At 36.0% G+C, this 26772-nt stretch overlaps 1 protein-coding gene across 5 annotated transcripts in view; it reads right to left on the bottom strand.

Moving 5' to 3' along the window:
- Nucleotides 1-26772, bottom strand: part of RGS7 (regulator of G protein signaling 7) — a 592608-nt gene that overhangs the window by 155724 nt on the left and 410112 nt on the right. For 3 of the 5 annotated variants that reach the window (XM_073801618.1, XM_033851999.2, XM_073801641.1), the window contains one exon: nt 21806-21856. The exons of the other annotated variants lie outside the window; for them this stretch is intronic. In XM_073801618.1, coding sequence (XP_073657719.1) covers nt 21806-21856 — 51 coding nt within the window. The remainder of the gene's footprint in view (nt 1-21805; nt 21857-26772) is intronic. 5 annotated transcript variants of the gene reach the window in all.

The raw sequence follows: 26772 nt of genomic DNA, 5'->3' as shown, positions 1-26772 counted from the left end.
TCTACTGTTATTGCAATATAGTAATCAAGGTGGGAGATGAAGACAGCCAGAGCCCAAACCAGAAAAAGCACCTATCAGCAGGAAAAATGGCCTGTCTGTGGCTAAAACCATGGCAGACAAGCTGGGAGTAATAGCCTCCATTCTGGAAATCAAAACTTTGATTTATGGACTTCATGAACATTTTGCAGTACATTCTGGGTTTTGAGTTTTAATTATGTACAGCAACTGCATTATTATATTAATAAAATGACAATAGCACTCATTTTCTCCATTATGAAATATGGTATTTAAATGCAAATGCAAAACATAAATAAATAGATAGAAAAATGGGGGAGAGGAGGAGAAGGAAGTGTGGCTAGGATATAAGTTAAATGAAAGAGTTGATCCCAATAGGCTAGATATGACTGGGCTTTACTTGTTGGTATGGATTACTTTGATTGGAAGATATCATAGAGTAAACATTTGCAGACTTTTTTACTTTCTGCCTTGCTAGAGTATTCCCAAGGGGCAAAGGCCACCAAAAGACAGGCTCCTGATTATATTCCATATAAAGATACCGTGATTTGTATTTTAAAGAACTGGGATACCAATAGAATATATGCAAAAAGGAATTACTGCTCTCTTCTCAGGAGAAGCTAATAAGTCACTAAAATGAATACATATAGGAAACTATGGCTCTTGCTCATCTCACATGAAAATAATTAGAACAACGTATAGTATTCCCTATGTACATATGAATAACTATGAAGCTCTGGCTGCAGTAGCAGGAACATGGGTTGGGAGCAGGTACTCAAAGATATGAGGAATTTATTAGTGTTTTCTTTAAGCATTATTTAAAACAAAAAATGCACATTTGCAAGATGTATGCTTGGGTAATATCTATCATTCTGAACACGGTCAAAGTAATCAATCTTGTTAGAGGTGTGTGTGATGGCTCCAATCTATGATTTCTTGCATATTATCACCAGAATTTAAAATTATGCCATAGAAAGAAAGAATATTTTCCTCTACTGGTTCATTAGCACTGGAACAATAAATAATAAAGGGGTCACTTTTATCTATTTAATATTGACATGATAACTTGTAGACTGGACAATAAAATATGTATTTTTATAGGTGCAGAGTGTTTTAAATTCTTCTTTCCTCCCACTACCCAAGTAAGACTATTGTTTGAAACAAGAGCATACAGAAAAGATCTCTTTTTATTTTGCCTATAATACATATGAGTTGAAATACATAGGAAATAGCTCTAACAAAGGGTTTGGCCAGGATGCAATAGGTAAGTACAACAACAAATCTGAGAAAATCAATTTCTTTATTCCAAAAGACACTATATAATGAAACATCTGGTCAGGTGGATCTATGCACCTCTTATGGTTGCCAACCATTTAAGGAAAAGTAGAATCTAGGTCTGAAATAATTGTGCAAAAAGGAGCATACACACAGGGTAGAGATTGGAAGACATGTTTCTATGTATTTAAACAGGTTTTTGTCATAATTTCCTCTCAGTTGATTCTCCAATTGTAAAATTGGAGATTCTCCAATTGGACTCTCCAATTGTAAAATAACTATGTCTGAATGACTACTTCTTGATATTTTTGTGGTATTCAAATGAAATGATCTATTTAAAAACTATATGGAAAAAGTGTGAAATGCTTTGCAAGTAAACGTTATCAAGGATAACAGAGATACTATATACTTTCTCAATTCTGATACATTCTGATTTCACTGGCAAGCTAACCAAATCCATAGAATACTAAGGCCACTTGTAACAGAGTTTTATTATATTTAACAGAATTTATATCACTTTTTCTAGAGAACTTGTGGCAGGATTTAGAGGCAGATGACAGACTCTGTATAATGGTGAACATAATAGGTTGATTCAATTAATTCAGTGACAAGATATTCAATCCAGTTTGATAATATGTAAGCAAAACATCTGGTTGAATATCAATTTTGTCTGAATCTCAATCTTCACAGGTTTTTTTTTTTTTTTTACAACAGATGATACTTCTAAAGGAAGAAATTTTGCAACTATTCAAAATTAAGTTTTTATCCTGGATAAATCTATATTTATCCTTAAACTTATTCTTCTGTCTGCATTTTAAACCATTTCTTTTTTTTTTTTTTTTTTGGCGGTACGTGGGCCTCTCACCATTGTGGCCTCTCCCGCTGCAGAGCACAGGCTCTGGAGGCACAGGCTCAGTGGCCATGGCCCACGGGCCCAGCCACTCCGCAGCATGTGGGATCCTCCCAGACCGGGGCATGAACCCGTGTCCCCTGCATCGGCAGGTGGACTCTCAACCACCGTGCCACCAGGGAAGCCCCCAAACCATTTCTTTTACATTGGGTTTGGTTTAGATGAAGAAAAGTTCATTTGAAATTTCTTCCTCCTCACTTCTCATCTATTTAGGAGATCACAACCTAAATCAGTAGTTACCATGAACTTGATATCACTTCAGTGGATTCCCATTAGTAAAAAAATATCAAGTGATAATTGGGAACTGATTGATCTTGGCATTTCAGTCAATGATTGGAGGGGATATATGTTCTCTGCCATTATGTTCTCTAGATTTGAATGAAGCGACAAGACCAACATGTAAAATAAAAAATAAAAGCTAATAAAATTAAGCAAAAAATTGAGTGCTATCAAATGTAAATATGCTCAGAAAATATTCATTGTAAAGGAAAGCCAATGGGAGCTGAATGATGATGAGAAGGAATAGGTTGTGTTTGAAGGCTAGTATAAAAATTGCATACGTTTTTAAAGAATTCAATTTAGTTAAATGTGCTTGCAAATGTTCAGAGTTTAAAAGAATCTGGCCTATTTAAAAATAAAATCAGGATTTTGGCACACTTGTATGTTGACTCATTTGAGCTTCACAAAACATTGTAATAAAAGCATCTTACTGAAGAAGAAAATAAAAAAATAAAGACAGAAATTAAGTAACTTGACCAATGCTCCATAGACAGTAAGTACAGATACAGATTCAAGCTCAAGCATGTCTGCAAAGCCCATTACCCATCTTCATTTCTAGGACGCCTCTCAAGGAATACTGGGATCTCAAGAAGCATGGGCTGACAAAGAGAAGGAGAAAGGTAGAGCAAGCAGGTTGCCACTCAGGGAACATAGAAATATTTAATGTTCTTTGATATCCACGGGTCAGAGTGAGACTCATGTCAAATCCTAGCTACTCATTAGTCTGAAGTACTACTCACCTTGGTCATTATCACTTCAAGAGTTTGGTAAGAGTGACCCTTCCAGGGAGAGGCAGCAAGGATCACAAATGAGCAAGGTGATATCAAGAAGTTATTGATGTCTGTCAATCATTTTGTGAAGGATGCAAACTTCACCAAAGCTTTGTTTTTGATAAATTCACTCAAATCACATCTATAATTAGTATGATATGATATTGGACATAAAGCATATTTACTAAGAAAAAATGAACAGGTTCTAGAGGATGAATTTTGCAACTCCAAGTCAAAAGCTAGTAGGACATACCATAGGAGGGCAGACCTGAAAGGCAGAAGAAATACAGATGTGGAAGATTTTTGTAGTAATTGCCCCAATTTGCTTGCACCCTTCTGCATCCATGTTTTTGAATGTACCTTCCTACACTGGCTCTGTTCTTGGCCATGGCACTTGCTTGGCAAATGAGCAATAGAAAATGTGACACTAGCAGAAGCTTGTGTTGTATCTGGAACCCAGAAAACACCATGGTAAAAAGCCAGTGCTAGCAGGTTAAAGGATGAGAGAATGAGATGCACCTGGCTGACAGCCTACCAAGTACCAAATATGCCCCAAATCCTAGATCATCCATCCACCAGCTAGCTACAGTCCATCAGAAAGTCCAGCAGGAATCAACCAAGTAAACTCTGGTCCAGCCAATCCACAGAATCATGAGCTAAATAAAATAGCTGTTTGTTCTAAGCCACTAAATTTTGGGGTGGTTTGATACACAGCAAAACCTAATTGATATGACAGAATACTATTTCAAACAATGGGGAAAAGAACAAGCACAAGGTTAATACCTTTAGCCAAGAGCAGGGACCACCTGTTTCTTTTCCTAAATAGAGACCTGGTGACCCAGAAGGATCATAGTGCAAGGACTGTATGGTTTGTCCAGGCAGAGAGGACCTCAGACAACTCAAAGAACCCCATACTTCAGAATGGTAGGAGAGCAGCAGAATTATTCTCATGCAGCTGGCAGTAAAACAGAAATATGCCACAGGGCCTTAGGAAGCACAACACACTTTCCCAGTTTGAGGCAGGATCACTTCTTGTGATCCCGAACTAAGCCTGGTAAAGCAAATATTGTCAAAGAAAGGAAGAGACCTTGTCAATGGGAATAAGAAACAACATGCAAGCCACTGACTGAATCACCAACTGAAGACATTGGTAGTGTACAACATGCTTTCCAGTGGATGCCAGTGAGAAAAGATGTTCACCAAGGGCTAAATTCTTCCTCTCACACTCCTACCCTATCAATTTCTCTTTCTATGAAACCAAAGTACCATTTCATTTAGTCTATCAGCTAAGCTCTAACTCTAAGGCTAATGCAATTTATTCTGTGCTTTGCATTTGCATATATATTCTATGTTCTAAGAAATAGAGTTGAAAAGTATTAATAAAATCATTAACTTCCAGCACCATGGCAACATAAGCAAAGTTTATAACTATCAACTCAGCAGCAACAAACTACAAAAATAGAAACCTGCATCAGCATTAAAAATTAGGGAAGCGTGGCAAAACATACACCCCCAAAGTCTAAGAATATAATATATATTGGACCAGATTGCAACACCTCCTAAGAAAGCACCACAGCACTGAGAAGACTTTGGAAGACTTTGGAATAAAACCCCAAAATCTGCATGGGAAGGGCAGAACACAGAAGAGAACAGAGCACACTATTTTGGATCCTGTTCATTCAAGTAGATCAACAGCACCCAAAAGCAGCCGAAGGAGGGCTATAACAACAGTAAAATGTTTGGACTGCTTTTCTCTACCACAGTGGAGAATAAATACCACAGAAATCTGGAAAGGCCACAGCTTGCAGGCAGCTGGGCAATTGACAAAGCAGGATATAGGGAGAGAATGTAACCCCATGAAATGGGTTCATCACACTCAGAGACAGTTATAATATCATGATGAAGTCCTGATATAAGGGTTTCCACAGTTCCAGCTCCTTCACCACATGACTCAGTCTATCAAAAGAAAGCTAACCTATTAAGGCAAATTAATATTACCAGCACTGAAGCTCCAGCTGAAAAAAAGGGAAACTATGGCACTGAGTTTTCTAAGGACAATCCATCCACCCTATCAATAACTAAATGTCAGTCCTATGTAGAATATTTTATGTTTGAGGAGAATAAATGGGAAAACAATTCAAAAAACAAACCCACAAACACTTCTAAGACATAAAATGACAAGAAGTAAAATTATGACAGTATTTTCTATGTGCAATTATAATGTAAAAAGTGAACAGCACTGATGTAATATAAGAAGAGATAAAAGATAACTAATAAGACAGCACACTGTGATTAGTAGGGAACTTGCAAAAGGGCAGGTAAAAATAAATAAAGAACTGGAGAAAATAAGAAAAATAATAAAAATTTAAAGTACCATAATATATTTATTTTCTATTAGCAGCAATAAAGAGCTGAATTGCCAATGAAGAAAATTAAAAGAAATCGTGTAATGTACAAAATAAGTTAAGCTAGATGGAGAAGAAAGGTGAAAAGCTAGGAAAATAATGAAAAAAATTGCAGTATAGAATGGAGTGAAATATACCAGTAAATGTTTCAAAAGAATAAACCAGGGTAAATAAACAGGAAAATAATTAGATATAACAACAACAATGAATATAAAACTAACTATAATTGTTAACATGTTCTGAGCAACTAGATGCAGTATTAATTGCTTAATTTATTTATATGTATATATTTCAATTCTCAGAAAAGCACAAAATAGTAGTCACATTTTAAAAATGAAAAATATGAAGTTCAATAACAGAAAAGGAAAAAACAATTTTCTTCATTTAAGAAAACCTAAATCAACTTAAATGATTCAGCACATAATATAAATACACCAAAAAAAAAAAAAAAAAAAACAAAGAAAAGTATAAACAACTAGGAACTGTGTACCTATATTTTGAATTTCAAAGAGAGGGAAGACATTATGGTAAGAATACTGGCAGGGGAAAAACAGCATATTGAATGCATAACAGCAATGAATTAATATCTACAATGTTTTAAAAATGAAAGTTTATCTCGTGTACTCTATATCTAGCCATGTTGTCAGCATACACACAGGCAACAAAAGTTACTGACACATATGCAAGGGCTCAGGTACTCAACTGTAACCACATATAATCCGGAAAACCTGCTGGAAGAAGTATTCTAGTTTTAAAATAAATGACAAATACAAAAATATTAACAAAAGTAAAAGTTAGTAATGTACTGATATATACAATTATCATATATAAATTAATAATTTTCATATGTACAAACAATAATCAGTTAGTAAATATAATGGAAGGGAGAACTCACATATAATAGTTACACAAAATAAAATAACTAGGAATATGCCTAATATGAAGCATTCAGAGAAATGTGGGTTCAAGATGGCAGTACTGAAGACCCTGAACTCACATCCTCCCATGGACACAACAAAACTACAACTACATATGAAATAATTCTTTTGGAAAAGGACCTGAAAACTGAATGAACAGAACCTCCTCAACAAAGGAAAAGGAGAGCTTCAAGACAGGAAGAAAAGGCAGAGATACTGGCTTGTCAAGGAAAAACCCACATCTCAGCCACAGCAATCCACAATTAGGAGGGATCACAAAGGTATGGAATTCTCTCTGAGGAGAAAGGGATTCAAGTTACACATCAGGCACTCTAACCCTTTGATCCTGAACAGAAGAGACAAGCCCCCAAAATGCTTAGCTTTGAAAACCAATGGGGAATATGCCCAGGAAAACTACATAACTGCAGCGGGCATAAAACCTGTTCTTAAACATCTTATGTACAGACTCATTCAACCCAAAACCAGCACAAAAAGAACAGAACAAAAAGTACACAGGGAGACTGGCCAAGACAGCAGACTAGAAAGACCCTGAGCTCACTCCTCTCATGAGCACAACAAAATCACAACTATCTGTAGAACAGCCATCAATGAAGAACACTGGAACCTACCAGAAAAGATCTTCTACAACTAAGACATAAAGAAGGAACCACAATGATACAGGTAGGAGGGGTGGACTCACAATATAATTAAATCCCATATCCCCCAGGGAGGGGGGAGACCCACAAACTGTAGAATAATTATATTGCTGAGGCTCTCCCACAGGAGTGAGAGTACTAAACCTCACATGAGACTCCCCAGCCTGGGGTTCCAGAACCAAGAAGAAGAGACCACACAGTATTTGGCTCTGAAGGCCAGCAGGGCTTAATTACAGAGCCCCACATGACTAGGGGAAATAGAGTCTTCACTCTTAAAAGGGAGCACACAAAACCCTACCCACACCAGGACCAAGGGCAAAAGCAGTAATTTGGTAGGAGCCTGGGCCAGACTTACCTTCTGGACTCGGAGAGTCTCTTGGAGAGGTGGGGAATCTTGGGAACAAAGACACTAGTGGCAGGCATATTGAGAAACATCCAAATATGTGAACACTGCTGGATCATTAGCACGAAGACCTGGCCCCACCCAAACCCTGTAGGCTCCAATGCTGGGATGCCTCAGGCCAAACAACTAACCTGGTACGGACCCATCAGCAGACAGGCTGCCTAAAGACTTCCTGAGCCCAGAGTCACCTCTAGGCATGCGCCTAGACACAGCCCTACCCACTAGAAGGCCAAGACCCACCTCCACACAATAGCGAGTAGGCACCGGCCCTGCCCTCCAGGAAGCTTGCACTAGCCTCTAGACCAGCCTCACTCACTAGGGGGCAGATGCCAGAACCAGGACAACCAGTATCCCACAGTCTGCGGAATAAGACCGCCAACAGCAAGCCAGACCCTACACTGTGGCCAGCTGGGCCCTGGCCCTGCCCACTAGTAGGCCAACACAATTTTCAGGACACCTTGCACCACATACATAACTGTGTCAGGAACTAGCCTTCCCTCACCAACAATCTAAAACGAGCTATGGGATCCATGGGCCATGCAGCCAGGCTCCAAGAAACAACTCTGCCTGCTAGTAGTCCTGCACTAACCCCAGGATCTGGCTTCACATGCCAGTGTGTGGGCAACAGCCCCTGCACAACCTAGACTCCACCCACCAGTGAGCCAGCACTAGCCCCGGGGTGCCTTAGGGTTCTGCAACCAGCTGCCTCATGACAAGGCACCATTAAACAGCAGCCAGCAACATCCACACAAGGTAGGACCTTCCAACCAACTGGACTAGGGGCCAGTAAAGCCTACCAGACCACCCATATGAGTCAGACCACCACAACAGAAGAACCCATGCAGCCCTCTTTGGGGGAAGCCCTAGAGCATACAGCTGGAGTGACAAGAGGGAAGTGCACTGCTGCGACACATAGGATGTCTCCTAGAGAAGGCCACTTCTCCAAGGTTGAGAAACAGAAATAACCTAAAACATAAAGATACAAATAGGGAGTTAGACAAAATGAGGCAGCAGAGGAATATGTTCCAGACAAAGGAACAAGATAAAACCCCAGAAGAACTAAGTGAAGTGAAGACAGGCAATCTATCTGAGAAAGACTTGAGAGTCATGATTGTAAGATGAGCAAAAAACTAGGGAGGAGAATGGATGCACAGAGCAAGGAGTCAGAATTTTTAACAAAGAGTTAGAAAATTTAAAGAAGAGCCAAACAGAGATGAAGAATACAATAACTGAAATGAAAAATATGCTAGAAGGAATCAATAGTAGACTAAATGATATAAAAGCACAGATCAGTAACCTGGAAGACAGAGTAGTTGAAATCACTGCCATTGAACAGAAAAAAAGAATTAAGAATGAAAACAAACAAGGACAGTTTAAGAGACCTCTGGGACAACATCAAGCACACTTATATTCACATTATAGGGGTCTCAGAGGGAGAAGAGAGAAAGGACACTAGAAAACATTTGAAGAGATAATAGCTGAAAACCTCCCCAACATGGGAAAGGAAACAGTCACCCAAGTACAGGAAGTGCATAGAGTCCCATACAGAATTCATCCAAAAAGGAACACATAAAGACACATTGTAATCAAAATGACAAAAATTAAAGATAAAGAGAGCATATTAAAGGTAACAAGAGAAAAGCAACAAATAACATAATAGGGAACTCACATAAAGCTATGTGCTGATTTTTCAACAGAAACTCTGCAGGCCAGGAGGGAGTTGTATGATATATTTAATGTGGTGAAAGGAAAAAAACTATAACCAAGAATACTCTACCAAGCAAGGCTCTCATTCAGATTTGAGGGAGAAATCAAAGCATTACAAATAAGCAGAAGCTAAAAGAATTCAGCACCACCAAACTGGCATTACAACAAATGTTAAAGGAACTTCTCTAGGTGAAAAAGAAAAGGCCACAACTAGAAACAAAAAAATTACAAAATGAAAGAGCTCACTGACAAAGGCAAACATACAGGAAAAGTAATAAATCATCCACAAACAAAACTAGTAGGGAAGTTAACAGATGAAAGTAGTAAAATCATCTGTAACCACAATAAGCAGTTAAGGGATACAGAAAACAATTAGAGGTAAAATATGATATTAAAAACAGAAATCGTGAGGGGAAGAGAGGACAAATGCAGGCTTTTAAAAATGCATTTGAAATTAAGAGATCAGCAACTGAAAACAATAATTCATATATATATAATATAATATATGTATATACACACATATACATATATATATATATATATATATAGAGAGAGAGAGAGAGAGAGAGAGGGAGAGAGAGGGAGAAAGAGGGAGACTGCTATACAAAAACCTCACAGTAACTGCAAACCAAAAAATCTATAACAGATATATACACAAAAAAGAAAAATGAATCCAAACGTAACACTAAGATAGTCATCACATCATAAGAGAAGAAAAAAAAGGGGGAGGGAATATCAGTAATTACCATAAATGTAAATTAAATAAATGTTCCAACCAAAAGACATAGAGTGGTTGAATGAAGAAAAAAGACCCATATATATGCTGCCTCCAAAAGACTTACTTCAGAACTAGAGATACATACAGACTGAAAGTGAGGATATGGAAAAAGGTATTCCACACAAGTGGAAATGAAAAGAAAGCCAGAGTAGCAATATTTATTTTGAATAAAATAGACTTTAAAATAAAGACTGTTACAAGAGACAAATAAGGATACTATATAATGATCAAGTGATCAATGCAAGAAGGAGATATAAAAATTGTAAATATATATGCACCCAACATGGGAGCATCTCAATATATAAGGCAAAAATTAACAGACATAAAAGGATAAATCAACAGTAAAGCTTATTGTTTTAGGGGACTTTAACATCCCACTTACAACAATGGACTGGAAATCCAGGTGGAAAATCAATAAGGAAATACAGGCTGTAAATGACACATTAGACCAAATGAACTTAATTGATATATAGAGAGATTTTCACCCAAGAGCAGAGAATACACATTGTTTTCAAGTGCACATGGAACATTCTCTAGAGTAGATTAAATGCTAGGCCACAAAACAAGCCTTAGAAAATTGAAATTATATCAATCATATTTTCTGACCAAAATGCTATGAGACTAAAAATCAACCACAAGGAAAAAAAGGCAGAAAACACAAACGTGTGGAGGCTAAACAATGTGCTACTAACCAACCAAGGAAACACTGGAGAAATCAAAGAGGAAATCAAAAAATACCTAGAGACAAATGGAAACAAAAACACGACGATCTAAAACCTATGGGACATAGCAAAGGCAGTTCTAAAAGGGAATTTTAGATCAATACAGTCTTACATCAGGTAACAAGAAAAATCTCAAACAACTTAACCTTACACCTAAAGCAAGCAGAGAAAGGAGAACAAACATAACCCAAAGTTAGTAGAAGGAAAGAAATAAAGATCAGAGCAGAAATAAATGAAATAGAGACGAAGAAAACAATAGAAAAGATCAATGAAACTAAAAGCTTTAGTTCTTTAACCAGATAAACAAAATTGATAATCCTTTAGCCAGACTCAACAAGAAAAAATAGAAGAGGGTGCAAATCAATAAAATCAGAAATAAAAAAGAAGTTACAAGTGACATCACAGAAATATAAAGGATCATGAGACTACTATGAGCAACTATATGCCAATAAAATGGACAACCAAGAAGAAATGGACAAATTCTTAAAAAGGGACAATCTCTTAAGACTGAACCAGGAAGAAATAGAAAATATTAACTGACAAATTACCAGTACTAAAATTGAATCAGTAATTTAAAAATTTTCAACAAGCAGAAGTCCAGGACCAGATGGCTTCACAGGTGAATTCTACAAAACATTTAAAGAAGAGTTAACACCTATCCTTATGAAAGTATTCCAAAAAATTACAGAGGAGAGAACACTTCCAAACTCATTCTATGAAGCCAGCATAACCCTGATAGCAAAACCAGACAAAGATATCGCAAAAAAAGGAAAATTACAGGCCAATATCACTGACGAACATAGATGCAAAAATCCTTAACAAAATACTAGCAAGCTCAATCCAACAACACATTAAAATGGTCATACAACATGGTCAAGTGGGATTTATACCAAAGATGTAAGGATTTTTCAATATCTGCAAATCAGTCAATGAGATACATCACATTAACAAATTGAAGAATTAAAACTGTATGGTCATCTCTATAGCTGCAGGAAAAGCTTCTGACAAAATTCAACAGCATCTATGATAAAAACTTTCCAGAAAGTGGGCATAGAAGGAATGCACCTCAACATAATAAAGGCCATATATGACAACCCATACCTAACATCATACTCAATGGTGAAAATCTGAAAGCATTTCTTCTAAGGTCAGGTACAAGACAAGGATGCCTGCTTCCACCACTTTTACTCAACATAATTTTGGAAGTCCTAGCCACAGCAAGCAGACAAGAAAAAGAAATAAAAGGAATCCAAATTTGAAAGGAAGAAGTTAAACTGTCACTGTTTGCAGATGACATGATACTATACATTGAAAAGCCTAAAGATGCCACCAAAACTACTAGAGCTCATCAATGAATTCAATAAAGTTGCATGATACAAAATCAATATACAGAAATCTCTTCCATTTCTATACACCAACAATGAAATAGGAGAAAGAGAAATTAGGGAAACAATCCCATTTATCATCACATCCAAAAGAATAAAATACATAGGAATAAACCTATCTAAGGAGGAAAAAGACTTGTACTCTGAAAACTAGAAGATGCTGATGAAAGAAACTGAAGACAACACAAACAGGTGGAATGATATATGGTGGTATTCTTGGAGTGGGAGAATCGATATTGTTAAAATGACCATACTACTCAAGGCAATCTACAAATTCAAGGCAATCCCTATCAAGTTACCAATGGGATTTTTCACAGAACTAGAAAAATAATTTTAAAATTTGTATGGAAACACAAAAGACCTCAGATAGCCAAAAATCTTGAGAAAGCAGAATGGAAATGGAGGAATCATGTTCCCTGACTTCAGAATCTACTATAAAGCTACAGTATTCAAGAGTATGGTACTGACACAAAAACAGACACACAGATCAATGGAACAGGATAGAAAGCCCAGAAATAAACCCGTGCAGCTATGGTCAATTAATCTACGAAAAAGGAGGCAAGAACAAACAATGGAAAAAAGTCTCTTGAATATGTGGTGCTGGGAAAACTGGGAAGCTGGATGTAAAAGAATGAAATTAGAACATTAGCTAACACCATATATAAAAATAAACTAAAAATGGATTAAAGACCTAAATGTAAGTTTGGATGCTATAAAATTCCTGGAGGAAAACACAGAACACTCTTTGACATAAAGCAGCAATATTTTTTTTGATCCATCTCCTCGAGTAATGGAAATAAAAGCAAAAATAAACAAACGGAATCTAATTAAACTTAAAAGCTTTTGCACAGCCAAGAAACCATACACAAAATGAAAAGAGAACCTATGGAATGGGAGAAAATATCTGTAAATGATGCAACTGGCAAGGGATTAATTTCCAAAATATACAAATAGCTCATATAGCTCAATATTAAAAAATAGAACAATCCAATCAAAAAATGAGCAGAAGATCTAAATAGACATTTCTCTAAAGAGGACATACAGATGGCCAGCAGGCACATGTAAAGATGTTCAACATCTCTAGTTATTAGAGAAATGCAAATCAAAACTACAATGATGATCAAACTACAATGATCAAAATTACCTCACACCAGTCACAATGGTCAACATCAAAAGTCTACAAACAAATGCTAGAGGGGGGTTGTAGATAAGGGAATCCTCCTACACTCTTTGGGGGAATGTAAACTGGTGCATCCACTATGGAGAACAGTATGGAGGTTCCTTAAAATAACTAAAAATAGAGCTACCATATGAGCCAGCAATCTGACTCCTGGGGATATATCCGGAAAAGATGAAAACTCTAATTTGAAAAGATATAAGCACTCTAATGTTCATAGAAGTACTATTTACAACAGCCAAGACATGGAGCAACCTAAGTGTCCATTGACAAATAAATGGATAAAGAATAGGTGGTATTTATACAATGGAATATTAGTCATAAAAATGAATAAAATGTCATTTGCAGTAACTTGGATGGAACTAGAGATTATCCCAATAAGTTAGACAGAGAAAGACAAATATCATAGGATATCACTTATACATGGAATCTAAAAAAATGATACAAATGAACTTATTTACAAAACAGGAAAAGACTCACAGACATAGAAAATAAACTTATGGTTACCAAAGGGGAAGGCAGGGGGAGGAAGGGATAAATTAGGTGTTTGGGCTTAACAGATGTACATTACTATATATAAAATTGATAAACAACAAGGACCTACTGTATTGCACAGGGAACTATATTTGATATCTTGTAATAATCTATAATGAAAACGAATCTGCAGAAGAATATTTGTATATATATATATAACTCAATCACTTTGCTGTATACCTGAAACTAACTCAACATTGTAAATCAACTATACTTCAATTTAAAAAAAAGTACACAGATCATAGGTATAGGATACCCACTTACTAACCTTGAAGCATCTGCCAGAGAGACAGGAACCAGGTGGAATACCCCCCTGGAAATGAATCACTGATTTGAGCCATTTATGTGATCGCTGGTTACCTTGCTAATACTGGCACTAGAGGGTGCCATTTTGGAATTGTCCATCTCTTAGCACCAGTGGGCATGCCTCACTAAGAGCCCTGCTGGATTAGCAATAGCCCCATCTACCAGTGCCCTTTGGCAGCTGCTCCCAGCAGCTAACCTGGGATCCAGACTCATCCACCAGTGCCACACAGCAGTCAGGATTCCACCACAACAGTAGGGTGCATGCAGCACACATAGGGGAGACCCCTTGAACTCCTGGATCTAGTGGCCAGGCAGAATTGTACTTCTGAGTCCCAGGAGACATCACCTAAATAAGGCCACTCCTTCAAGACTGGGAGAGATAGCTAATACACCTATTAGTTAGAAACAAATAAAGAAAACTAGGCAAAATAAAGAGATATTGGAGTATGTCCCAATTGAAAGAGCAAGATAAAGATGCTCAATTAACCTGGAAGTAGAATAAATACACACAGTGAGAAGTTCAACAAAGAGACAGAAAATATTAAAAAGTACCAAATAGAAGTTATGACATAATTAAAAATACACTAGATGGGATCAACAGCAGACTGCATGATGTAGAAGAATTTGGTAAGCTGAAAGACAAAACAATGGAACTAACACAGACAAGAGTAGAAAAATGAAAAAAGAATTTTAAAAAGTGAAGACATCTTAATAGAGCTTTGGAACAACATCAAATGAAATATATGCATTATAGGGGTCCTAGAATGAGAAGAGAGAAAGAGCCAGAAAAATTATTTGAAGAAACAGTAGCTGAAAACTTCCCTAATCTGGGAAAAGAAATAGACATCCAGGTCCAGGAAGCCCAGAGAATTCCAAATAAGATGAACTCAAAGGGACACATATTAAGACACATTATAATTAAAATTGTAAAGTTTAAGGATAAAAAGAGTATCCTAAAAGCAGCAAGAGAATAACAACTTGTTACATATGAAAAGAAACCACATAAGGCTATCACAGATTTTTCAGCAGAAACTACAGGTCAGAAGGGGGTGGATGACATATTCAGAGTGCTTACGGGAAAATACTTCCAACCAAGAATATCACACAGAATTGAAAAAGAAGTCAAGATTTTCCCAGATAGACAAAAACAAAAGGAGTTCATCACCACTAAACCATCCCTACAAGAAATATTATGAAGACTTATTTAAGGTGAAAAGAAAACGCACTAATTAATAATAAGAAACATATGAAAATAAAAATTTCACCGGTATAGATAAATATATACTACAGGAAGTGGATCAAGCGTTTATAAAGCAAGCATAGTGGTTAAAAGACAAGTAAAAATAACTAAAATTATAATAATTAATTAAAGGATGCATAAAATAAATAATGTAAAATGTGTTATCATGAGTAAAACGTTTGTCCAGGGTAGGGGGGTGGGAGAGTAAAAAGATAAAAGTTTGGAATGTGTTCACATTTAAGTTGCTACCAACTTAAAACAGTCTACCATTTAAACAGGCTGTCATATGTGAAGCTCATAATAACCATAAGAAAAAAACTTGTAGTAAATACATAAAAGAAAATGAGAGAAAGAATCTCAACATAATACTAAAGAAAATCAACAAAACACAAGGGAAGAGATAAAGAGGAAAAGAAAAGAACTGAGAGTAACTATAAGAACAGCCAGTAAACAATAAACAAAATGGCAAAATACATGATTATCACTACTTACTTTAATGTAAATGGACTAAATTCAATAATCAAAAGACACAGACTAGCTGAATGGATTAAAACACAAGACCCATCTATATGTTGCCTACAAGAGACTCACTTCAGAAGAAAGGACACACATGGACTTACAGTGAAGGGATGGAAAAAGATATTCCATGCATATGGAAATGAAAAGAAAGCAAGAGTAGTTATACTCATATCAGACAAAATAGGCTTTAAACAAAAACTATAATAAAAGACAAAGAAGAACACTACATAATGATAAATAGGTCAATTCAGCAAGAAGATATAACCTTTATAAACGTATATGAACCCAACAGAGGAGCACCAAGATATATAAAGCAAATATTAATGGACTTAAGTTGAAAAATTGAAAGCAATACAACAATAGTAGGGGACTTTAACACCCTACTTAAATCAATGCATAGATCATCTAGACAAAATAAGGAAACAGTGGATGTAAATGACACATTTACATCATATACTTAAGAGATATATACATTCTGATACATATGTTTCATCTCAAAGCAACAGAATACATATTCTTCTCAAGTGCATACGGAACAATATCCAGGATAGATCACATGTTAGATTGCAAAGCAAGTCTCAAGTAATTCAAGAAGATTGAAATTATGTCAAGTATTTTCTTTTACCATAATTGTATGAAACTAGAAAACAATCACAAGGAAATAAAGAGAAAAAACACAAAAAATGGTGATTAAATAAAATCTATAATTAAATCTAATTAAATAAAATTGATACCAAAGTATCAATGGATAATCAAAGAAATCAAAAGAAGAAAAAAAAATACCTAAAGAGAAATGAGAACATAAATATGACATAGCAAAGTCTATGGGATGCAGAAAATCAGTTCAAAGAGAGAATTTCATAGCAATACACTCCTACCTCATAACAATAATATCTCAAATAAACAATCTGACTTTACACCTAAAGGAATTATAAAAAGAACAAAGGTAAAATTAGTAGAATACATGAAATAATAAAGATCAGAGTGGAAATAAGTGAAGTAGAGATTAAAAAAAACCATAGAAAACACCAATGAAACAAGGAGCTGGTTTTTGAAAAGATAAAATCAACGAAGTAGCTAGACTAACCACGAAAAAAAGAGAGTGGACTCAAACAAATAAAATCAGAGATTAAAAAGGAGAATTTAAAACTGATACCACAGAAAAATAAAGAATCATAAGGACTGCTACAAACAAGTATATGTAAACAAATTGGACAGTCTAGAAGAAATGGATAAATTTTTAGAAATATACAATCTTCTAAGACTGAATCACGAAGAAATAGAAAATCTTAATAGACTGATTACTAGTAGGGAAATTAAAACAGTAATTTAAAAATGTCCCAACAAACAAAAGCCCATGACCAGTAGATTTTACTGGTGAATTCTACAAAACATTCAAAAATTTAATATCGATCCTTCTTAAATTCTTCCAAAAAATTGAAGAGAAAGGAAACTTTCCAAACACATTTCAAAAAGCTGGCATTACCCTGATACCAAAATCAGACAAGGTCATCACAAGAAAGAAAGTTACAATCCAAAATCCTTGGTGAACATAGAAAATCATATGATCATCCTGATAGTTGCAGAAAAACATTTGACAAAATTCAACATCAATTTATGCAAAAATGCTCAAGTAAGGGCATATTGAGGGAATGTACCTCAACATAATAAAGGTCATATATGACAAACCCACAATTAACATCATACTGAACAGAGAAAAGCTGAAAACTTTTCCTCTAAGATCAGGAACAAGACAAGGATGTCTACTCTTGCCACTTTTATTCAACATTGTATTGAAGTCCTAGCCACAGCAGTTAGGCAAGAAAAATAAATAAAAGGCATCCAAATTGGATAGGAAGAAGTAAAACTGTCACTGTTTTCAGTTTACATGATACTATATATAGAAAATCCTAAGACTACACCAAAAAACTATTAGAACTAATAAATGAATTCTGTAAAGTTTCAGGATAAAGAATTAATATACAGAAATCTGTTGTGTTTCTATACACTACTAACAAACTATCAGAAAGATAAATGAAGAAAACAATCCCATTTTCAATTGCATCAAAAAAATTAAAATACGTAGGAATAAATTTAACAAGGAAGTGAAATACCTGTACACTGAGAACTATAAGACACTGAGGAAAGAAACTGAAGACACAAATAAATGGAAAGATATTCCATGCTCATAAATTGGAAGAATTAATATTGTTAAAATGCCCCTAATAGCCAAAGCAATCTACAGATTCAATGAAATCCTTATAAAAATTCCAAAGACATATTTTGTAGAACTAGAACAAATACTTCTAAAATTTGTATGGAAACACAAGGGATCCCAAATAGCAAAAACAAGCTTGAGAACAATGAACAAAACCTGAGGTATCGAGTGTCCTAATTTCAAACTATACCACAAAGCCATATTAATCAAAACAGTATGGTATTGACACAAAAACAGACACACAGATCAATGGAACAGAATTGACAGTCCATAAATAAACCCACAAATATATGGTCAATTAATTTACTACCAAGGAGCCAAACACATAAAAGAAAGAAATGACATTATTTTGGTGTCATGAAATGTCATTAAATGGTGTTGGAGAAACTAGACAGCCACATGTGAAAGGGCAAAACTAGATTACTATCTAATATCATACATAAAAACTAATTCAAAATGGATTAAAGACTTGAGTGTAAGACCAGAAATCATAAAATTCCTAGAAGAAAACATAGGTGGTAAACTCACTGACATAGATCTCAGTGATGTTTTGGTGGACCTGACCCCAAAGGTAAGGGACACAAAAGCAAAAATAAACAAATGGGACTAGATCAAACTAAAAATCTTTTGCTCAGTGAAGGAAACCATCATCAAAATGAAAAGGCAACCTACTGAATGGGAGAAGATATTTGCAAATCATATATCTGGTAAGTGTTAATATTCAAAATATATAAAGGATTCAATAACAAAAAAATCTGATTAAAAATGGGCAGATGATCTGAATAGTCATTTTTCCAAGAAGACATACAGATGTCCACAACAGGTACTTGAAAAAGATGCTCAACATCACCAATCATCAGGGAAATGTAAATCAAAAACACAATGAGATATCACCTCACACCTGTCAGAATGGCTATTAGCAAAAAGATAATAAATAACAAATGTTGGCAAGGTTGTGGAGAAAAGGAAACCATTGTGCACTGTTGGTGTTAACTGATGCAGACACTATGAAAAACATTATGGAAGTTCCTCAAAAAATTAAAAATACGGCTTCCCTGGTGGCACAGTGGTTGAGAGTCCGCCTGCCGATGCAGGGGACACGGGTTCGTGCCCCGGTCCGGGAAGATCCCACATGCCGCGGAGTGGCTGGGCCCGTGAGCCATGGCTGCTGAGCCTGCGCGTCTGGAGGCTGTGCTCCGCAACGGGAGAGGCCACAACAGTGAGAGGCCCGCGTACCGCAAAAAAAAAAAAAAAAAAAATTAAAAATGGAACTACCATATGATTCAGCAATTCCCCTTGTGGGAATTTATCCAAAGGAAACAAAAACACTAACTCAAAAAGATATTTGCACCCCAATGTTCATTGCAGCATCATTTACAATAGCCAGGATATGGAAGCAACCTAACTGTCCATCGTTGAATGAATGTAAAAGGAAAATTTGGTATGTATATGTAAATATATACTGGTGTTGGATTATGCAACCCCTTTCCCTCAGAAGTCCCTGAAGATCATGCAATCCTCTCCCCGTCTCTAAATGGATCACCAGAACCTGCTCCCATACCAAAGCATTAGTCTTTTCTTCCAACTTGCCACAAAATTCTCTTTCAACAAATTATTGATCTAGAACTTCAAATGACCCCTAGAGTTCTTCAAACAACCACTTGATCACCAAATAAGCACAACATAGAAGCCTGGCATGGGTTTCTCTTTTATATTTAAATATCTTCAGATAATTTATGAAGTTAAAATTAGACCTAGCTTTATAATAACTACTTATCTCTTCATGAGCAGTTCTAAAATGGTATGATTAAATTAATCATGCAACCACCAAAGTAGATGCCAGCTACATTCTTGATCATATTTAACTAGAATCATCTCCCAGATTGATTCATTTTCTGTGTGCAAAATCTGTTATATCTTCAGAACAATCATCAATGCTTCTTAAAATCCAGCACAGAATTTTTCACTCCATGCCAACCAACCAAAAACTAATTTTTCAGCCTGTCATAAATATGACTGAAAATCATGAATGTTCTTTCCCAGATATAATTGATTTTATCTTTTTATATACCTTCTAATGAAGCTTTACAACTTCCTTAAACGGTTGAACAAGCAAATAAAATCAGTTTTTCATATACATTATAGCTAAAATGATATTTCTTATATAAATTATAAACAACGAGTGTTTCTTACTAGCATATTATACCTGTATATTTTCCCTGTTTCTCAGACTATTACTGAAGTACACTTTCAGTCTTAATTTGCAAAAGAACTACTCTTTTGTATCTACTTCACCTTTTGAGAAATGATATTCTTTGCAAATCAGTAGTTCCCTGGTTTTCTGTGACTGTGCCAGTGTTTTCTTAGCACTGGAGTCTTTTGTCTGGTGCTACAGTTTATAAAGTCAGGAATGGCACTGAGCTGAGGCTGAAAGGTAAAACTGTCAAGACCGTGGCTTCCTTTCTCAATAATTATCTCCTTTTTTCACCTAGTAATAATTTGATGCTGGCAGTAGCTGCTTCATCTTTACTTACTTGTTTTATTCCTGTTTAACTTGATAGAATAAGTATTTTAAAAGATCATATACCAAGTGATCAAGGGATGTACACAGACATTTTTTACAGAATTAGAAGTATATTTTCTGGTGGCACGGCCTTATAAATTTAGCTCAAAATGAGTAAAAATAAAAACTTTGCATCTCCATGTACTATTATTTCTAAATCATTCTAAGGTGGTAATCACCAGAAGCAGGAGTAAAAGCCGTAACAATTTTTTTTTTAAATTGAAGGAATAGTGTCTGTATAGCTAGTGTATTGCCATCTTTCTCTATTATGTCATTCTGTCACTGTAATCCCAATTTTTATGTTATTTTCTTTTGTTTTTTTCAGCATTTCTCTAAACAAAATAATCTCACTTTTATTTCAGTGATGTGAAATATTTGCCACACATGAAGGCTTTTACATGATATTTCTTTAAAGTCATTAAATTCCTCACAATTCAGAATATGTTCTAGGCAATGAAGAAGTGTGCTGGCAGAAACTGTTCTCAAATTGTGGACATTGGTTTTGCGTTGCAGAATACAGAAAATGTCCACCACAATAAATGAGTCCATGGCTGCAATAAGGGTATTAAAAACATAATGTAAGCATGATAAAAAATTGGAATTACAAATAACATTGTTTTCAAACCTCATGCAAAAATGGAGTTAAGGCAAAATTATAAATTAATGAGATTTAGTTCTATGTGTTTTCAGAAGAGAAATTTCATTATTTCATAATCACTTGCTATAAATTATATGTATAATTATTTATGGACATGTATACTGCTCATCCATTCTAACAGTCGCTAATCACCTGAATCAAATGTTATAAAATAGGACATTATATATTGAAAAAATTTTAAAGTAAACTAAATAAAATTTAGTTAAATATACATTGACTACCATAAAATCTGTATAAATGGGAAAAACATAGTTAAAATGTAATTATAATTTTTCAGGTTTGCTTGTTTGTCATGTTAGCCCTGAAAAAACATATTTCTTAAAACCACAAAGAAAATACTTTTATCGATGGGAAAATTATTTATTTACCTGGATCTTCTATGGTTAAGTTCTTTATTAACCATTGAACAATGTCTGACCCTGAAAAAAGAGAAAAAGAAACACACATATATATATACATATATATGAACATCTATTTATATATGTTAACCTTAAGAACTCAACATTTAGCACTCATAAGAGTAGGAATGTTTCTAGTTGTTACAATAACAGATTAAAGATCAGCCACATATGAAGTATTGAAAACAGAGCGTGAATACATTGTTTTTCTTCAGTGAGCCAAGGTGCAATCTAGTCAATTATTAAATATGAAATGTTTAAACATAAAGATTTAATATACTAGTAGTGGATAAAGTGATTCATTGATTTATTCATTTAATGAATGTTTATTGAGTGCCCACTATGTTTCAAGCACAATTCTTAGCATGGCATAACCAATACTTTATAAGATGATACCTGTCTCATTTCTGGTTTTCCCCATCCAGTCCCTGTATCTACTCTCAAGCCAACCCAAATTGGTTGTCAGTTTTTGGCAACAAATTTGTGTTGTTATAGTATTGTGTCTTTATAATACTATTTTCTTTGACTGAAAGGTCTTTCCACTATTTTCAAGACACTCAAGATTCATTTACACAACAGAACTTCCCTTGACCCTCACCTTTGGCAATGTGTGTAGAGAGCCGTAGGCTGGTCAAAAGGAAAGTAGGGCAGCCAACATTTCTAGTGGGTTGTGATCCAAGATTGAAAGGATAAGGCCTTGAGCTAGTTCAGTGTACATGTGAATTAGAACAAAATTAGACTTGTTCTAGGACCTTGTGACTAGGTCTGGGGTTGGCAAGTGGGAAAATTAAGAGGACTCAAAGTTTACAGTCCAGGAGCATTAGGAATGAACGGAATGGTGAAAATATAAGCAGAAATGGGAGATTCAGGAAGAGGCGCTGATTTACCTGAGATGTTCATTTCTGTTTAATTTGGCTCTCAGCATAATTCATTTCTACATAAAACTGCAAAAAATATGTCATGTAAATAGTTACATATACTTAGTAAGCTGTATCAGGGCTGCATGAATGAAATTTTGTGTGAACTGAAATTCCATTTCTACCTCTCTTGGAGACTGGGTACAGTTGTAGCCTACCCACCTGAGACCTGGCAAATGAGTGATATTAACAATGGCCAAATAATTCTAGTTGCTTAAAGCAGAATAGTTCAAAATTTTTATTGAATAGTTCAAATTAATTTCAAAATAAACTTGATCACCAAGCTTGACAATAAAGTCCTAAAACTTATGAAAACAGTTACACCCAACATCAATTTCAATATGCATGCATTTAAAAAATATTAACTTCAAGTATTGAATCTAACTTGTATTCTTTTATAACTGTTCCTTGACAACTGCCGTTGATTTAACTGCATTTGAGAGGATGACTTCAACTAGATCCTAAGGAAGCTCTGAGGGAAGGAAGGAGGGGAAACCATTCATAAGAACACAGATGTTGCAGAATGTTGTGCTTAACTTATTACTTACAGCCTAAGTTATCTTGAGGCATGGTCTTCCCTTTTATAAAAGGGGAAACTCAGTTTTTCAAATGTGTTACTTGACCAATGTAGAATTCCAGGTACCTAAGTATTATTAGCTATCTCCAGGCGCCCTGCTCGTTTTTCACATTTGAGCATCTATTTGGGGAAAATATATGAGCAGCCACTGGAAAATTTCTACTCTTGAAGAGAGCCAAATATTGGTTCCAGGACTATAATTTTTTCTTAATGTGAAAAGTGATTCTAAAATACCTTCAGAAAAGTGTTATTTAAAAAAAATTTTCTTCTGTCTCCCTCTCTTTCTCCCTCTCCCCCTACCCTTTCCCGAACAGAAAGAAATACAAAGCAGTCTAATTTGAAATTACATTTAATTCAGGAAACAAGAAATTTATTTTCCTGGCCTAGTTTTGGGTATTTCTGTCACAGTGGTGGTCTCAGTTCACTGTAAAAGAGCCAATGTGATTACCTGTCAGTATCATTATAGTGGTTTTATTGTTGTGGGATCACCCAATATATGTATGGTTTTAACACATTATGAATTATTTTATTGTCAAATGTACATCCAGTTCACCATACTCATCTATTATGCATCTATGACAGCAAGACCTTAACTCCCAGTTGAGAGAGGCAGAGACAGAGAAAGGGAGAAAAAAAATTCCAGCATCTTATGGAACCAAAAGATTGAAAGAGAAATGCTATCATAGTAATGTTAAAAACTGATTCAAATGGCTTTATGGCCAGGAGGGGTGTAGAAAGGAATTGCCCCTTTCTCCCAATTTCTCAGCTTTATCTTTAAAAAATAAGTGGCAGATCTGCTAAAATTTTTGTGTACAAATGTACATATCCAGGACACTTTAGAGTTCCATTTATCTTTTTTTTTTAACATCTTTATTGGGGTATAATTGCTTTACAATGGTGGTTAGTTTCTGCTTTATAACAAAGTGAATCAGTTATACATATACATATATCCCCATATCTCTTCCCTCTTGCATCTCCTTCCCTCCCACCCACCCTATCCCACCCCTCTAGGTGGTCACAAAGCACTGAGCTGATCTCCCTGTGCTATGCGGCTGCTTCCCACTAGCTATCTATTTTACATTTGGTAGTGTATATATATGTTCATGCCACTCTCTCACTTTGCCCCAGCTTACCCTTCCCCCTCCTCATATCCTCAACTCCATTCTCTAGTACGTCTGCGTCTTTATTCCCGTCTTGCCCTTAGGTTCTTCATAACCATTTTTTCACCTTAGATTCCATATATATGTGTTAGCATACGGTATTTGTTTTTCTCTTTCTGACTTACTTCACTCTGTATGACAGACTCTAGGTTCATCCACCTCACTACAAAAAACTCATTTCTTTTTATGGCTGAGTAATATTCCATTGTATATATGTGCCACATCTTCTTTATCCATTCATCTGTTGATGGTCACTTAGGTTGCTTCCATGTCCTGGCTATTGTAAATAGAGCTGCAGTGAACATTTTGGTACATGACTCTTTTTGAATTATGGTTTTCTCAGGGTATATGCCCAGTAGTGGAATTCATGGGTCGTATGGTAGTTCTATTTTTAGTTTTTTAAGGAACCTCCATACTGTTCTCCATAGTGGCTGTATCAATTTACATTCCCACCAACACTGCAAGAGAGCTCCCTTTTCTCCACACCCTCTCCAGCATTTATTGTTTGTAGATTTTTTGATGATGGCCATTCTGACCGGTGTGAGATGATATCTCATTGTAGTTTTGATTTGCATTTCTCTAATGATTATGATGTTGAGCATTCTTTCATGTGTTTGTTGGCAATCTGTATATCTTCTTTGGAGAAATGTCTATTTAGGTCTTCTGCCCATTTTTGGATTGGGTTGTTTGTTTTTCTGATATCGAGCTGCATGAGCTCCTTGTAAATTTTGGAGATTAATCCTTTGTCAGTTGCTTCATTTGAAAATATTTTCTCCCTTTCTGAGGGTTGTCTTTTCATCTTGTTTATGGTCTCCTTTGCTGTGCAAAAGCTTTTAGGTTTCATTAGGTCCCATTTGTTTACTTTTGTTTTTATTTCCATTTCTCTAGGAGGTGAGTCAAAAAGGATCTTGCTGTGATTTGTATCATGGAGTTTTCTGCCTATGTTTTCCTCTAAGAGTTTAATAGTGTCTGGCTTTACATTTAGGTCTTTAATCCATTTTGAGTTTATTTTTGTGTATGGTGTTATGGTGTGTTCTAATTTCATTTATCTTTATACTGAGGACATCAGAGTAACAAGCAGGATGTTTTGTTTGGCTTTGTTTATTTCTTTAAAAAAAATGTGAAACTAGTTAAGAGATGCAACAGTATCTTATACCCTAAGACAGGGATCCCCAAACCCTGGGCCACAGACCAATACCGGTCCATGGCCTGTTAGGAACTGCGCCACACAGCAGGAGGTGAGCAGCGGGCGAGCAAAGCTTCATCGTTATTTACAGCCGCTTCCCATCGCTCGCATTACTGCCTGAGCTCCGCCTCCTGTCAGATCAGCGGTGGCATTAGATTCTCATAGGAGCGTGAACCCTACTGTGAACTGCGCATGCCAGGGATCTAGGTTGTGCACTCATTATGAGAATCTAATGCCTGATGATCTGAGGTAGAGCTGAAGTGGTGGTGCTAGCGCTGGGGAGTGGCTGCAAATACAGATTATCATTAGCAGAGAGGTTTGACTGTACAGAGACCATAATAAATCAGTTGCTTGCAGACTCATGTCAAAACCCTATCTGTGGGACTTCCCTGGTGGTGCAGTGGTTAAGAATCTGCCTGCCAATGCAGGGGACACGTGTTTGAACCCTGGTGTGGGAAGATCTCACGTGCCACGGAGCAACAAAGCCCATGCACCACAACTACTGAGCCTGCGCTCTAGAGAGTCCATGAGCCACAACTACTGAAGCCTGCACGCCTAGAGCCCATGCTCCACAACAAGAGAAGCCTCCACAATGAGAAGCCCGTGCACCACAATGAAGAGTAGCCCCTGCTCACTGCAACTAGAGAAAGCCTGCACACAGCAATGAAGACCCAACATAGCCAAAAAAAAAAAAAAACCCTATCAGTGAGTGGCAAGTGACAATTAAGCTGCATCTGGTGGCAGGCTTTATAGTGGCAAGTGACTTGATGTACTTCAATTGTACAGCTGCATCTGGTGGCAGGGTATAAGTCAGAATCCGACACTTACTTTAGTCTGCGCGTGGCCCTCCCATTATTTTATTTACCAGTTCTCTCTGCCTCTCTTTCCCTCACTGCACACCTGTCTCAGTCACAGTTTTGGTAAGCCCACAAGCTAACCCTAGCCAAAAAGAGTAAAAAACAAACGTCATTAGAGAGCTTCTTTGGAAAGGGGAAAGACCCAATGGTGAAAGAGTAGAAGACTCTAAGACTGCCAACAAAAAGAAAGCTGCATTTAAAAGAAAATATCAAGAGTCCTACTTAATTTACGGGTTCATT

The sequence above is a fragment of the Tursiops truncatus genome, chromosome 1, assembly GCF_011762595.2.
Source record: "Tursiops truncatus isolate mTurTru1 chromosome 1, mTurTru1.mat.Y, whole genome shotgun sequence".
NCBI lineage: Eukaryota > Metazoa > Chordata > Mammalia > Artiodactyla > Delphinidae > Tursiops > Tursiops truncatus.
Note: the sequence above shows the minus strand (reverse complement) of the source record. Positions and strands in the feature narration are given on the sequence as shown.